General features: G+C 48.8%; 4 protein-coding genes across 4 annotated transcripts; all 4 read left to right on the top strand.

Moving 5' to 3' along the window:
• The first annotated feature begins 1,169 nt into the window (after positions 1-1,169).
• Positions 1,170-3,693, top strand: LOC133508639 (protocadherin alpha-10-like). The gene has a single exon (XM_061834882.1). It carries the CDS (start codon positions 1,306-1,308, stop codon positions 3,691-3,693), a length of 2,388 nt encoding a protein of 795 aa, XP_061690866.1. The 5' UTR covers positions 1,170-1,305.
• Positions 3,694-4,832: 1,139 nt separating this feature from the next.
• Positions 4,833-7,300, top strand: LOC133508640 (protocadherin alpha-3-like). The gene has a single exon (XM_061834883.1). The coding sequence runs from the start codon at positions 4,833-4,835 to the stop codon at positions 7,203-7,205; it is 2,373 nt and encodes a 790-aa protein (XP_061690867.1). The 3' UTR covers positions 7,206-7,300.
• A 1,443-nt stretch (positions 7,301-8,743) lies between these two features.
• Positions 8,744-11,244, top strand: LOC133509059 (protocadherin alpha-3-like). Its single transcript, XM_061835701.1, has one exon. The coding sequence runs from the start codon at positions 8,806-8,808 to the stop codon at positions 11,242-11,244; it is 2,439 nt and encodes an 812-aa protein (XP_061691685.1). The 5' UTR covers positions 8,744-8,805.
• Positions 11,245-12,322: 1,078 nt separating this feature from the next.
• On the top strand, positions 12,323-14,791 carry LOC133509058 (protocadherin alpha-3-like). Its single transcript, XM_061835700.1, has one exon. The coding sequence runs from the start codon at positions 12,416-12,418 to the stop codon at positions 14,789-14,791; it is 2,376 nt and encodes a 791-aa protein (XP_061691684.1). The 5' UTR covers positions 12,323-12,415.
• Positions 14,792-15,611: the final 820 nt, after the last annotated feature.

Genomic DNA, 15,611 nt, shown 5'->3' with positions numbered 1-15,611 from the left:
AAGCGAGAGCAAAACCAAAGAGAAGGTTGGCAGGGGTCGCAGAGGTCGCGAGGGAACACACGAGGGCAGTTGGTGTTGAAAGAGGAGGATGGAGGAAAAAGGCTGACATGGAAAAAGATGACAGGCTGTGGTGACCTGGAATGGGACAAATCCAAACGAAAAGAAGAGCCACAATCGGAAAGACCTACTTGATGAAGTCAAGCTGGTTTTATCAGAATCGGGATCAGCTTTATTGCTCAAATATGTAACAACACACAAGAGGGGAGTAAGAACAATCTTCAACACTTGTAATGATGCATAGATTGAAATTAAGCAAGTCTGCAACACTAATGGTGTCTTCAGAAGTTTCACTTTGGGTGTCCATACATAATATTTTCTGAAACTTACTAATGCAATGAAAAAAAGGGGTAACCAGTTGCTTTTAGCAAGTGCACTACATGTATATTGTGGAGCAATGGTTGGATAAATTCAGAATGTAATATTGATATTAGGTCTGTTAAGCCTCAAGGGAGAGTTTACATTTGTTATATCCAGAAAATAGTATTGTAGTTTTCATTTTTGCAAAGACTGCTGCCAGTTTTGTGTTTGTCAGATGTGCTGTCCGTGGTTCTGAAAGCATTGTTATGGGTAATTTTGAAGTGTTGTATTGCCACATTTCTCAGGAATACGTCCATTTAAAGTATTCACGAGTATAATTCCTGTTATTGTTGCAACCATACATAACCCACAAAATACTATTTGCTTTTTAGATTTATATATGGGCGGTGGGGGGCATAGTGGAAAAAAAACACTTGTATTTTTTGCTGTTGTTTATCTTGGAAAAAGTAAAATCTCGGGCGCTTGTGAGTTCATAGTCAGCCATTTCTCGACTGATGTTCGCGATATTTCATTCAAGTCTTTTCCTGGACATCAGGGAATTGTTGAAAATCACCTTATAGTCGCGATCTCCGTCTTTTTTAAATATTATGAATAATATCGGACTGAGTAATTGACACCGGCCCTGACTGCAAGTGGTGCGCGACGCCGGCTGTAGTTGACGCAAACGTCCACTAGAGGGGAGAGTGGACCGTGGCATTGGAGCAGCGTCGTCCACGGCGCGGGGCTCCTCCCAAATGTGCGCGATGTTTGTCGTCACTGAACAAAGAAGCTCAGACGGTGAAGGAGACCGACGCGACGGGGGTCGCCACACGGACTTTGGTTGGCTTTTTCCTCCACATTCACTCGGGAATCTTCCGTTTTATGTGATTTGTATTTTTTCCAACATAATTCCTTCCATCTCGCTGCCTTTTGAGGCTCGCGCCCGGCATGACGCGCGCGGCGGGCAGATGGAGCTCCGTGCGGACGTATTTGCTCTTCGTGCTGCTGGAGCGTTACTGGGAAGCCGCGTGCGGCCAGCTCTCTTACTCCGTGGCGGAGGAGGTGAATGTGGGGACCGTGGTGGGAAATATCGCCAAGGATTTGAGCCTAAACCTGCAGGATTTGGAGTCCCGCGGCTTTCGGATCGTTGCGGGAAGCAAGAGGAAATATTTCGAGGTAAACCTCAAGACTGGCCTCCTCTACGTCAATGAGAGGATCGATCGGGAGGAGCTGTGCAAAAAACAAGACAAGTGTTCACTCGTCGTAGAAGCCATTATTAATAATCCTTTAAAATTACACCGAACTGAAATTACGATATTAGATGTTAATGACAATAGCCCATCGTTTTCCACAAAGGTTCAGGTGTTAAATATCAGTGAGAACACAGCATCAGGGGCGAAATTTCCCTTGCATGCAGCTCATGACACAGACGTCAGCAAAAATTCTGTAAATTCATATAAGCTCAGCCAAAATGAACATTTCCTCCTTGAAATACATAAAGGAGAAAGTTTGACACCAGAATTAGTGCTGCAGAAGCTTTTGGACCGAGAAAAACAGGCCACGATCACTCTCATGTTGACTGCGATCGATGGAGGAACGCCGGCAAAATCAGGCACGATGACGATCGTTGTCAATGTGTTAGATAGCAACGACAACGCTCCTGTTTTCAGTCAAAATCTGTACAAAGCGAGTGTATATGAGAATGCAAAAGTTGGCACATCAATAATAACATTAAATGCAACAGATTTAGATGCTGGACAAAATGGACAAGTAACCTATTCTTTTAGTGCAGGGGCGGAAGAACCACAAAGACATATGTTCACAATTGATGAACGTAATGGAATCGTAACAAACAAGAAAATTATTGATTTTGAGGATATAAGTGCTTTTGAACTCCGAGTTCAGGCCAGTGATGGAGGCTCATCTCCGTTAACCTCTCATGCCAAATTGCTGATCGAGGTTTTAGATGTCAATGACAATGCCCCGGAAATTTCTGTAACATCTTTGATGAGCACGGTGAGGGAAGATGCAACGATTGGCACCGCTATTGCAATCGTGTCTGTGCTGGACAAAGATGGAGGGAAAAACGGTTTGGTGCACTGTCACATTCAGAACGACGTGCCTTTTAAACTCCAGTCAAATTATAAGAACTCCTTTTCTTTGGTTGTGGGCGGCCCTCTCGACAGAGAGAGCGTGTCTGTGTACAACATCGACATCGTTGCCAGTGACGAAGGGGCTCCACCGCTGTCCAGCACAAGGGGAGTTTATGTCCAGATCGCCGATGTCAACGACAACGCGCCCCGCTTCCCAGAGCCCCTCGTCAACATTTACGTCCAGGAAAATAGTCCACCGGGGGCACTCGTACACAAAGTGGCTGCGCTCGATGACGACATTGAGCAAAACGGACGCGTGACTTACTCGCTTTTGCAAAGTAGCGGCCAGTCGCCGCCGCTCACCACCTTGATCAACATCAACTCGGAGAGCGGCGACATCGTCAGCTTGCAGTCGTTCGACTACGAGACGCTGCAGACGCTGGAGTTCAAAGTTCAGGCCACGGACGGCGGCGTCCCTCCGCTCAGCGGCAACGTCAGCGTCAACCTTTTCATCCTGGACCAGAACGACAACAGTCCCCGCGTTCTGCCGCCCTATTCAGAGCACGGCTCGGCCAACGGCGAGAGCGTCCCCTACTCCGCCGAAGCGGGATACTTTGTGGCGAAGATCAGGGCCGTGGACGCCGACTCGGGTTACAACGCGCTGCTCTCCTACCAGCTGTCGGAGCCCAAAGGCGGCAACGGGCCGCTCTTCCGCATCGGAAGCGGCAGCGGGGAGATTCGGACCAGGAGGAGAATGAGCGAGGATGACCTGAAAAGTCACCCCTTGGTGGTGTCGGTGTGCGATCACGGAGAAGCCTCCCTGTCGGCGACGGTGTCCATTGATGTGCTGGTGCTTGAAAGCACAGCTGACATCCGCACTCAGTTCAGACATGTGCCCAGAAAGGAGGAGAGCTTCTCCCGTTTGCACTTGTATCTGCTCATCGCCATCGCGGCCGTGTCGCTGGTCTTTCTGCTCAGCCTGCTGGCTTTCGTAGCCTTCAAATGCCGCAGACGGACGGACGGCGGCGCCCCCGTGATTGCCGCCCACCCCGACGGGAGCTGGTCTTACTCCAAAGCGACGCAGCAGTACGACGTGTGTTTGGGCTCCGACACGCTCAAGAGCGACCTGGTGCTTTTCCCCGCGGCCTTTCCGCCCGCCGAGGCCGAACTGATCAGCATTCACGGAGGCGACACCTTTACCAGGACTCAGACTTTGCCAAACAGCGAAAAGGTAGGTTTATAAATTTGTTTGTACGTGTAGTGTGTATACAAACAGTCTAACTTTAAAGTTTTAAACTCCATTTTTTCACGAGACTTTCTCACATTTTACCAAATGATGAATAGCATTGTTTTTTATTTTGTTCAAGACACAACAAACTTGTCGTTGACTCGGTTTTGTGAAAGCTCCCACCGTCTTTTCAGTTTTGTAAATTCCAGGTTTGTATTGCGGCCTGGTTGTGAAGATGACGAACATCTGCAATAGAAATGGAAAGCATTGTTTTGCCATGTGGTCACGTGCTCCAAGTGAGGTCCCCCTCAGATGATTTTGAGTTTCAAATGCAATTTTTCTTCAGCGTGATTTTGTAGTTGAGGGTTTGTTTTGTGATTTCTCTGGCAGTGGAGTTGCTGTTATGCCTGACTTTTGTCATATCAATTATGGATCAGTTGTTATGTTCCCAACATGCTTGTGTCACCCTCTCTGTAGAAGCAAAAGTCGTCAATATATTTATCAAAAGCTCGTGCACAATATTTGTTTGTATGATGCCGCTTCCTCAAAGATTGTATACTTTATATACTATAATAAAAATATTATAATAATAATACTGTAATACAATTAGAGTAATTAATAAAATAATAAAAATTAAATAAATATTATTATCTCTGTCAGAACACCTTTGGCTGTGGCATGGACAGTATATTTTCATCTGACCAATATTCATCTCCAAATCTAAGCTTTCTAACGAAGGCATTTTTGTGTGGAATCGTTCAAAGTTATCATTGGTTATATCGAAAAAGGTCCATACATCATTGTACTTCATTCGAAATATAAAGCAGTTTTCATAAACGTCAAGAATATTTGTTCCCCTTTATGTCTGGGGTTCCCCTCATGGTGCCTCAGAAAAGTATTCGAGCTTTTACTGTTTTTACAGTCGTTGACCACACGATGTCGCACTGAGACCGCAAATGAGGATGATGCGCGACGGCTCCTCACTCCGGCTGCAAATCTTTCGTTGGCTGAGCTTTTTTTTTTTTTTTTTTTTGGTCATTTGGTTGTTTGTGACGAGAGGGGGAAGTCTTGCTGTCGCCGGAGATTCGCGCTCTTGGCGGATACGCGAACATTGGATGTGCTCTCCCAGTCGGATTGTGGTTTATTGTGCAAGGATGAGGGCGGACGAGTATTTGTGGATCGGCGTCGTCGCCGTGCTTCTCTTTTGCTGTGGATCTGCTTCGCAATTTTCTTACTCTGTTTCCGAGGAGACCGACAAAGGCACGGTTGTGGGCAATATCGCCAAGGATTTGGACCTCGATTTGCAAGAGCTGCACAACAGAGACCTGCGTGTTGTTTCAAGTTACAGTAAGAAATATATTGACACAGATCCTCGGACGGGGAACCTCTTTGTTCACGACAAAATGGACAGGGAGGAGCTTTGTCCCAACGCCGCACAATGCCTTGTGAGAATGCAGGCGGTGCTGAGCAACCCGACGACCGTGCACCGCATTGACATCAATGTTGTAGACGTGAACGACAACTCGCCAAAATTTGAGGAGGAAGTACACACCTTAAAGATTTCTGAAAACGTAGCACCGGGAGAGAGATATTTCCTCCCAGAAGCAGATGATTTGGATACGGGAAGTAATTTAGTCAACACGTATAAATTGAGTCCAAATGAACATTTTACGTTGGACGTGCAAAGTGCAGGAAAACGCGGCGTGTCTGCAGAGCTCGTGCTGCACAAATCTTTAGATCGGGAGAAACAGCCTGTTCATGAGCTCACGCTCACCGCTGTAGATGGGGGAAAGCCGACGAGATCGGGCACGTTAAAAATTAGAGTCGTCGTCATGGATGTGAATGATAACACGCCCGTTTTTAGCAAGTCGCTTTATAAAGTGCGTGTGAGTGAAAACGCCCCACGGGGATCATTTGTCATTAAATTAAATGCAACGGATATAGACGAAGGCATAAACAGCAGGATCACGTATTCCTTCATTAAACGAGGCAACAACGAGCCGTCCAAAGTTTTCAATCTCAATTCGGAAACGGGAGAAATCACCGTGAAAGGGGCTTTAGATTATGAAGAGACTCCCGCTTACGAAGTCAGGATCCAGGCAGCGGATCAAGGCCCCGTTCCTCGTAGCGCGCATGCAAAACTGCTCGTCGAGGTAGTCGACGTGAACGACAATGCCCCCCAGATAACGGTGACGTCACTGATGACCCCAGTCAAGGAAAACGCAGAATTGGGGACAATTGTTGCCTTGGTTACCGTGAGCGATAAGGATGCGGGCGACAACGGGGCAGCCAACTGCCAGGTGCTCGGGTCACCGCCTTTTAAGTTAAATTCCAACTACAAAAATGATTATTCATTAATAGTTGATGGAGCACTGGACAGAGAAAACATCTCTTTTTATAATGTTTCCATCATTGCCACAGATGAAGGAAGTCCACCTCTGTCCACGAGAAGAATAATTACAGTTCAGCTTTCCGATGTTAATGATAATGCACCTCGATTTATGCAACCCGTCATTAATGTTTATGTCGAAGAAAATAGTCCAGCGGGATATTCTCTTTGTTCCGTGAAAGCACATGATCCCGACTTGGGCCAAAATGCAAAAGTGTCATACACGTTGCTCGATATTTATCCGAGGAATGTGCCAATTTCATCACTTCTGAACATCAACCCGGAGAGCGGCGACATCGTCAGCTTGCAGTCGTTCGACTACGAGACGCTGCAGACGCTGGAGTTCCAAGTTCAGGCCACGGACGGCGGCGTCCCTCCGCTCAGCGGCAACGTGAGCGTCAACCTTTTCATCCTGGACCAGAACGACAACAGTCCCCGCATTCTGCCGCCCTATTCCGAGCACGGCTCGGCCAACGGCGAGAGCGTCCCCTACTCCGCCGAAGCGGGATACTTTGTGGCGAAGATCAGGGCCGTGGACGCCGACTCGGGTTACAACGCGCTGCTCTCCTACCAGCTGTCGGAGCCCAAAGGCGGCAACGGGCCGCTCTTCCGCATCGGAAGCGGCAGCGGGGAGATTCGGACCAGGAGGAGAATGAGCGAGGATGACCTGAAAAGTCACCCCTTGGTGGTGTCGGTGTGCGATCACGGAGAAGCCTCCCTGTCGGCGACGGTGTCCATTGATGTGCTGGTGCTTGAAAGCACAGCTGACATCCGCACTCAGTTCAGACATGTGCCCAGAAAGGAGGAGAGCTTCTCCCGTTTGCACTTGTATCTGCTCATCGCCATCGCGGCCGTGTCGCTGGTCTTTCTGCTCAGCCTGCTGGCTTTCGTAGCCTTCAAATGCCGCAGACGGACGGACGGCGGCGCCCCCGTGATTGCCGCCCACCCCGACGGGAGCTGGTCTTACTCCAAAGCGACGCAGCAGTACGACGTGTGTTTGGGCTCCGACACGCTCAAGAGCGACCTGGTGCTTTTCCCCGCGGCCTTTCCCCCCGCCGAGGCCGAACTGATCAGCATTCACGGAGGCGACACCTTTACCAGGACTCAGACTTTGCCAAACAGCGAGAAGGTAGGCTAGCAATTGATATATTTTGTCCCCAATACCTGACCGCCTCTCGTCTGGTGTTTCAGAGCAACTCATAAACTATCACAGATTGAAAACAAGTCACAACACTGATGCTGACATCAAAGTTCTCCAGTAGTTCTGATAATATCTTACTCATCTCAAACACGTCCAAGCACAACAGTTATCCTTACAACATTCACGAAAATGAAACCACACACAGATGGAAGATTGAGTTTGAGTGTCTTCTCCATTTTAGGAGTAGGTTTATTTCAAGCTGGTGGTGTTGGTTTCACATGAAGGCCTGATGCGTTTCTTGCAATGTTGGCTTTTCTCTGGTGGTCTCTGTGATGATGGACTTCTTTTCTTTGCTTTTCATAAAAATTCACTTTCTACTTGGTGGTGGAAAACAACTCTAATGTCACTGCCCGCAGTGCTAGACTTTCTCCTGGTACGGTTTATTGAGTTATTCATGTGATATATGAGATTAAGAATCCATCCATCAATGTTTTTGTCTTTTGTGGCTGATCCTGTTCGAAGCGGCGGTGAGCTGGATCGGATGCCAGTTTACGACAAGTGAACGGTGGACTTTGCGTTAGTCGATCGCAGTCAGACTGCCACTAACGGGGAAGGGAAACCACACCGGCTGACGTCACGGGAGTGAAGACAGGAGTGTCAAACTCATTTTTGTCAGTGGGTGCTACGGAGGTCTGTTATAAGTGGAAATATGAAATCAAACTTGAATTGCCTCATGATAGTATTTCATATACACAACAAACCGATGGTTCAGTTGTTTTGAAATCCGAACAAAGTCAAGGATAATACTTTCTTCAACTTTTATTCTAGTTCGTGTCAAAAAGGTATTTGGTCACCCAAGAATGCTTTAATCATATCAACATTTATGTATTTGTTGCATTTGAAAATTTGACATTTTGGCACAAGTTTTAGCAAGCATCATGAACTCTGAAGCAATTGATTTGCTTTTGTGGGTCACACATAAAATGATGTGTGGGCCGGATGTGGACTCCGGGCCTTGTGTTTGCCACCCACGATTTCCACCCCTGGTGGCTCCAAATGAAGTATTATAATTATTATTATGCGTTGTAGTCGTAGTAACAATGACGTCCAAACTAATACGTGTTTGTTTGTGTGTTTGTTTTTTTTTTTTTTTTTTTTTGATTATTTTGATTCATGTCAGCAAAATTACTTTTGAGTTGAAACTTTTTTTTTCGTTCTGAAGATGTTATTCACGAAAGTGGAACGTGAAATTACATATTTCCTTACTTTGTCATCTGTCAGCCTTAAATGTCAGCTTTTTCAAACGTTTATTTTGCTCTTCTTCTGGCATTGTGTGGCTGGAAAGACTGTCGTATCTTTCATCGACCACACGGGGTCGCAAGAGACCGTAGATAGGAAGGAGCGTGCAAGACGACCCTTCAGTAGTTCTACTCCGCCCTGCATGGGGGGTGGCGGGGCTGGGGGGGGACTCGTCACCAGCCGCGAGTTCATGCGCAGAAGGCGCACAGAAAGCTCCGGACAGCAACGCTGCATCGGGCGGAATTATCTCAATGTGGACAAATGAGAACGGAATTGCGCTGATTTTGCGGCATTGACGATGAGGATGCGTCAACGAAGACGGGATTCGGGGCTGCTCTTTGCTTTGCTGCTTTGTGTCTGCGGCTCGTCCGCGTCGCAACTGTCCTACTCCGTGAGCGAGGAGGTGAACAAAGGCTTCGTGCTGGGGAACATCGCCAAGGATTTCAACCTCAACGTGCACGAGTTGCACGCCAGAGGTCTGCGTGTGGTTGCCAGCACCAGCCAGGAGTTCTTTGACGTGGATTTACAGAGCGGTAACCTATTTGTAAAGGAACGAATAGACAGGGAGGAGCTTTGTCCGAATGTGGTCAAATGTGCGTTGAGGATACAAGCGGTGTTGAACAATCCCATGACGGCACATCGAATTGAGATCAATATTTTGGATGTCAACGACAATTCGCCTGCTTTTGCGGAAAACGCCTACACTTTGGACATCCCCGAATCCGCTTCACCGGGAGAGCGGCATTTCCTCCCGGTGGCCGTGGACGCAGACATTGGCAGCAACTCGGTGAGGAGCTATAAACTGAGCAATAATGAACATTTTGCATTGGACGTGCAGAGCGGAGGCGATCACGGCGTGTCTGCCGAATTGGTGCTGCAGAAACATTTAGACCGAGAGAAACAATCACTCCTCACACTCGCGCTCACCGCCGTCGATGGAGGCAAACCTCCAAAGTCTGGCTCCTTGCAAATCCGCGTCAACGTGCTCGATGTCAACGACAACGTGCCCGCCTTTAGCAAGTCGCTGTATAAAGTGCGTCTGAGGGAAGACGCCCCGCGGGGCTCACTCGTGATCACATTAAACGCAACAGATTTGGATGAAGGCATAAACGGCAGGATCGCGTATTCCCTCATTAAACGAGGCAACAACGAGCCGTCCGACATTTTTAATCTCAATTCAGAAACGGGAGAAATCACCGTGAAAGGGGCTTTAGATTATGAAGAGACTCCCGCTTACGAAGTCAGGATCCAGGCAGCGGATCAAGGCCCCGTTCCTCGTAGCGCGCTTGCAAAACTGCTCGTCGAGGTAGTCGACGTGAACGACAATGCCCCCCAGATAACGGTGACGTCACTGATGACCCCAGTCAAGGAAAACGCAGAATTGGGGACAATTGTTGCCTTGGTTACCGTGAGCGATAAGGATGCGGGCGACAACGGGGCAGCCAACTGCCAGGTGCTCGGGTCACCGCCTTTTAAGTTAAATTCCAACTACAAAAATGATTATTCATTAATAGTTGATGGAGCACTGGACAGAGAAAACATCTCTTTTTATAATGTTTCCATCATTGCCACAGATGAAGGAAGTCCACCTCTGTCCACGAGAAGAATAATTACAGTTCAGCTTTCCGATGTTAATGATAATGCACCTCGATTTATGCAACCCGTCATTAATGTTTATGTCGAAGAAAATAGTCCAGCGGGATATTCTCTTTGTTCCGTGAAAGCACATGATCCCGACTTGGGCCAAAATGCAAAAGTGTCATACACGTTGCTCGATATTTATCCGAGGAATGTGCCAATTTCATCACTTCTGAACATCAACTCGGAGAGCGGCGACATCGTCAGCTTGCAGTCGTTCGACTACGAGACGCTGCAGACGCTGGAGTTCCAAGTTCAGGCCACGGACGGCGGCGTCCCTCCGCTCAGCGGCAACGTGAGCGTCAACCTTTTCATCCTGGACCAGAACGACAACAGTCCCCGCATTCTGCCGCCCTATTCCGAGCACGGCTCGGCCAACGGCGAGAGCGTCCCCTACTCCGCCGAAGCGGGATACTTTGTGGCGAAGATCAGGGCCGTGGACGCCGACTCGGGTTACAACGCGCTGCTCTCCTACCAGCTGTCGGAGCCCAAAGGCGGCAACGGGCCGCTCTTCCGCATCGGAAGCGGCAGCGGGGAGATTCGGACCAGGAGGAGAATGAGCGAGGATGACCTGAAAAGTCACCCCTTGGTGGTGTCGGTGTGCGATCACGGAGAAGCCTCCCTGTCGGCGACGGTGTCCATTGATGTGCTGGTGCTTGAAAGCACAGCTGACATCCGCACTCAGTTCAGACATGTGCCCAGAAAGGAGGAGAGCTTCTCCCGTTTGCACTTGTATCTGCTCATCGCCATCGCGGCCGTGTCGCTGGTCTTTCTGCTCAGCCTGCTGGCTTTCGTAGCCTTCAAATGCCGCAGACGGACGGACGGCGGCGCCCCCGTGATTGCCGCCCACCCCGACGGGAGCTGGTCTTACTCCAAAGCGACGCAGCAGTACGACGTGTGTTTGGGCTCCGACACGCTCAAGAGCGACCTGGTGCTTTTCCCCGCGGCCTTTCCGCCCGCCGAGGCCGAACTGATCAGCATTCACGGAGGCGACACCTTCACCAGGACTCAGACTTTGCCAAACAGCGAGAAGGTAGGCTGTCCATATCTAAAAATGTCTAGAAATGGACTTGGACTTTGCCGTGTAGTGAAACGTTAGGTCAGATTTTTTGCTCACACTCAACCAGTAATATTTGCAATTTGTAAACAACATTGTGCTGTAAGGCCTGCTTTTTATATATTGATATATCTATCATGCTTTATAATCAGCAATATAAACTGACTGATTGGATAATTAGTTGAAGTACATGCCAGGTTTGGGAGTCTGTTTGATACAAATTATGGATTTGAATGGAACACCATGGCCAAAGTGTAGTGGTACACATAGTTGTTGTCCTTGCATCTGTTGTGGTCTCAATTCACACCCATTGGTGATTGCATGGTGGACTTCGCCTTCTCAGTCTGGTTTTCTGGGACAGGATCCAGCCCCAAACCAGGACTCCTTTCAAGTATAAGTCGCGCTGTCCTCGGTGCTGAATATTGTTTGAGTTCCTGATGGGAAAACTTTCTTGAATTCCACTCAGTGGCTCCACTGAGCCCACCCTTGACATACATTTGTAGGCTTCTTATTTAGAACCCCAAAAATAGCAGTTAATATACAAATAATTATGTTTTATTGTCTTGAACTTTCACATCATATATGTGTTTCAACGGGTAGCAAGTAAGTTGCTTTGCAATGCGCAATTCAGTTCATCCCATTTTCCCAAAACAACGTCGGGAGGACCTTGCACGATTTTGACGGCACTGTGCCCGTTTTGTCTTGATAAATGAATATTTCTAATCTCATTTTTACCTTTGGAACTCAGCTGGAACGTGTTGTCTATCTGAACATCACTCCAGCGTGTATGTTGTTCCTGTGTTTGCACTCACTTCATTCTGGCGATGATTGAGCGTGGTCCTCATTCAAATCTCAATAATTTATATCTACATAAAAAGTAATATCCATAACGTGACTTTGGCTCTTCGTTGTTTTCCTCTCGATTTAAGCCATCGACATGCAGCATATAATCACTTTCATAATTCCATAGTATTTTGAGGAAAATTGCGTTGATCCCAAGTTTGAACGCTTGGGGTCGCATCAGACCACCACTTTGTTGCGCTCACCGGCCCCGCGGTCGGGCGTCGCGTCATCAGGCTGCTCGCATTGTGCGCTGAGCCCACAAGACGAAGATATTTGGAGGAGGAGGATCGCGGGAGGGATTATGGACGATCGGGCGTTGTTTTGCGCATAACGAGCGGTGTTTGTGACGTGGGAATCCGCGCAAATAGCGATGGGCGGTGGCCGCAAAACGTCGCGGCTGTGCCGGCTGTTCCTCGCGGTTTTATTGCGCTGCTGCGCCGCTCAGATTTCCTTCTCCATTTCCGAAGAGGTGGACAAAGAAACCGTGGTGGGAAACCTTGCGAAGGAGTTAAATGTCAACGCGAGGGACCTTCAAACTCGGGATCTCAGCCTGGTGTCTGCTTACAGTCAGGAATACTTCAAGGCCAATTTTCGAACAGGGGAGCTTTATGTTGCAGCGCGAATCGACCGCGAGGAGCTGTGTCCGAAGGCGACGAAATGCACTCTCAACTTGGAGGCCATCCTCCGAAGCCCGATGTCGCTGCATCGAATTGAGGTGCTGGTCGATGACGTGAACGACAACGCGCCTCGCTTCGTGGAGGAGTCGCACTCGCTCAACGTGTCCGAATCCTCGCCGGCGGGCGAGCATTTCTTGCTTCCTCTGGCGCTTGACGCTGACGTCGCAGCAAACTCGGTGAAGACTTACAAGCTGAGTGCAAATGAATATTTCGCTCTTGACGTGCAAGGCGGCGACGGCGAGCAAAGTGCGTCGGCTGAGTTGATGCTGATCAAAGCTTTAGATAGAGAAAAACAAGCCGCGATTAAATTAACACTTACCGCCGTTGATGGAGGAAAGCCTTCCAAAAGTGGAACGTCGTTGTTGACGGTAAATGTTTTGGATGTTAACGACAACTCGCCGACGTTCAGTCAAGCGCTGTACAAGGCTCGCGTGCAAGAAAATGCGCCCTTTGGGTCTTTAGTCGTTCAGTTAAGTGCGACAGATTTCGACGAAGGAGACAACGGGAGGCTGACGTTCGCCTTTGTGAAACGCGCACATTTTGACCCCGCAGACGTGTTTTTGATAGACGCAGACACGGCTGAGGTGACTGTAAAAGGCCGTTTGGATTATGAGGCGCAAGCAGCGTACGATATTCACGTCCAAGCAGCCGACCACGGTTTGTCGCCTCGGAGGGCCAACGCAAAGCTCCTCGTGGAAGTGCTCGACGTGAACGACAATGCCCCAGAAATTGTCGTGACGTCACTCATGAACCCCGTGAAGGAAGATGCTGAGCGAGGAAGCGTCGTGGCTTTGGTGACGGTGACTGATAAAGACGGGGGGAAGAATGGCAACACTCAATGCAAATTAGGGTCCGCTGCACCTTTTCACCTTAAGTCTAATTATAGAAACTATTACTCTCTCGTTGTGGATGGCCCCCTAGATAGGGAAGAATACGCCTTTTATAATGTCACTCTTGTTGCGAATGATGAGGGGAAACCTCCTCTATCCAGTGCAAGTTTAATCGCCATTCACATTGCTGACGTGAATGACAACGCGCCACGTTTCTCCGAATCTGTGATTAATATTTATGTCAAAGAAAACAGTCCTGCGGGAGCAACTAGCCACAGAATAACCGCAAAAGATTCCGACATGAATGAGAATGCAAGAGTGACGTATGCATTGTTGGGAGATGCAAATGGAATTCCAATATCGTCAATGATCAACATCAACCCGGAGAGCGGCGACATCGTCAGCTTGCAGTCGTTCGACTACGAGACGCTGCAGACGCTGGAGTTCAAAGTTCAGGCCACGGACGGCGGCGTCCCTCCGCTCAGCGGCAACGTGAGCGTCAACCTTTTCATCCTGGACCAGAACGACAACAGTCCCCGCATTCTGCCGCCCTATTCCGAGCACGGCTCGGCCAACGGCGAGAGCGTCCCCTACTCCGCCGAAGCGGGATACTTTGTGGCGAAGATCAGGGCCGTGGACGCCGACTCGGGTTACAACGCGCTGCTCTCCTACCAGCTGTCGGAGCCCAAAGGCGGCAACGGGCCGCTCTTCCGCATCGGAAGCGGCAGCGGGGAGATTCGGACCAGGAGGAGAATGAGCGAGGATGACCTGAAAAGTCACCCCTTGGTGGTGTCGGTGTGCGATCACGGAGAAGCCTCCCTGTCGGCGACGGTGTCCATTGATGTGCTGGTGCTTGAAAGCACAGCTGACATCCGCACTCAGTTCAGACATGTGCCCAGAAAGGAGGAGAGCTTCTCCCGTTTGCACTTGTATCTGCTCATCGCCATCGCGGCCGTGTCGCTGGTCTTTCTGCTCAGCCTGCTGGCTTTCGTAGCCTTCAAATGCCGCAGACGGACGGACGGCGGCGCCCCCGTGATTGCCGCCCACCCCGACGGGAGCTGGTCTTACTCCAAAGCGACGCAGCAGTACGACGTGTGTTTGGGCTCCGACACGCTCAAGAGCGACCTGGTGCTTTTCCCCGCGGCCTTTCCGCCCGCCGAGGCCGAACTGATCAGCATTCACGGAGGCGACACCTTCACCAGGACTCAGACCTTGCCAAACAGCGAGAAGGTAATGTAGATTATGCAAATGTCCCAGCCATATTCCAGTTTTTGTGTTTTTTAGAACCTCTTCTCCGTGTTTGACATCCTTGCATGGAATTATATAATAGACAACACGAGAGGTTTATCAGTTACATTTTGAGTGTGAAATAATCGGACAACGGCACAAAAGGGTTGAGCAGTGATACACAATCGTGACATCAACAGCGGTGTTGGGAAAAATGTTCCAATTTCACTTAGTTTGTCCCCCAAAAGATTTAATTATTACAACAACAAAAATATTTGACTCTGTGAGGATAAGAAAAGGAAGATGTTGAAATGGATGGATGAATTTAACAATGACAGCGACGTATAGCGTCAGTCAGAACATTTGAATCATTTCTGTTGCATGGGAGAATTTCCATTCCTTGTCATTCTCGCAACACGAATCGAACTGGCCCAAAACAAGTTCCGATTTTGCACTGAGGAAGTCAGTTTGGGAGTTCATTTTGGCTTCACTCTCCATCCCGTTTGTGACGTTTTTGTTTGGTGTGGCGAGAGATTTTGCTTCCGAATGCAGTGGTTGACTTCATTGGCTCAACGGATGGCGTCACGCAAAAGATGATTTCAAAGGACCAACAGTGTCTCTCTTGTGGTCATCTAATATGATATTAATGATGTCATGTCAAATACTGACCCAGGAAAGGTGTCAATTCTGACCGTGTTGGAGCTCATTGCGGCTTTTGATACGCTAGATCATGATGCAGTGCTGCGGCTGAACATGTTGGAAACGTGGGTAGGACTAAATGGAACATTGGTTCAAATGGTTCAGGTTCTGCTCGGGTGAGTTATTTGGCAAC

The sequence above is a fragment of the Syngnathoides biaculeatus genome, chromosome 11, assembly GCF_019802595.1.
Source record: "Syngnathoides biaculeatus isolate LvHL_M chromosome 11, ASM1980259v1, whole genome shotgun sequence".
NCBI lineage: Eukaryota > Metazoa > Chordata > Actinopteri > Syngnathiformes > Syngnathidae > Syngnathoides > Syngnathoides biaculeatus.
Note: the sequence above shows the minus strand (reverse complement) of the source record. Positions and strands in the feature narration are given on the sequence as shown.

Excerpts from the sequence above, each read along its gene's own strand:
- LOC133508639 (XM_061834882.1), top strand. The coding sequence starts at position 1,306 with ATGACGCGCGCGGCGGGCAGATGGAGCTCCGTGCGGACGTATTTGCTC.
- LOC133508640 (XM_061834883.1), top strand. The coding sequence starts at position 4,833 with ATGAGGGCGGACGAGTATTTGTGGATCGGCGTCGTCGCCGTGCTTCTC.
- LOC133509059 (XM_061835701.1), top strand. The coding sequence starts at position 8,806 with ATGAGGATGCGTCAACGAAGACGGGATTCGGGGCTGCTCTTTGCTTTG.
- LOC133509058 (XM_061835700.1), top strand. The coding sequence starts at position 12,416 with ATGGGCGGTGGCCGCAAAACGTCGCGGCTGTGCCGGCTGTTCCTCGCG.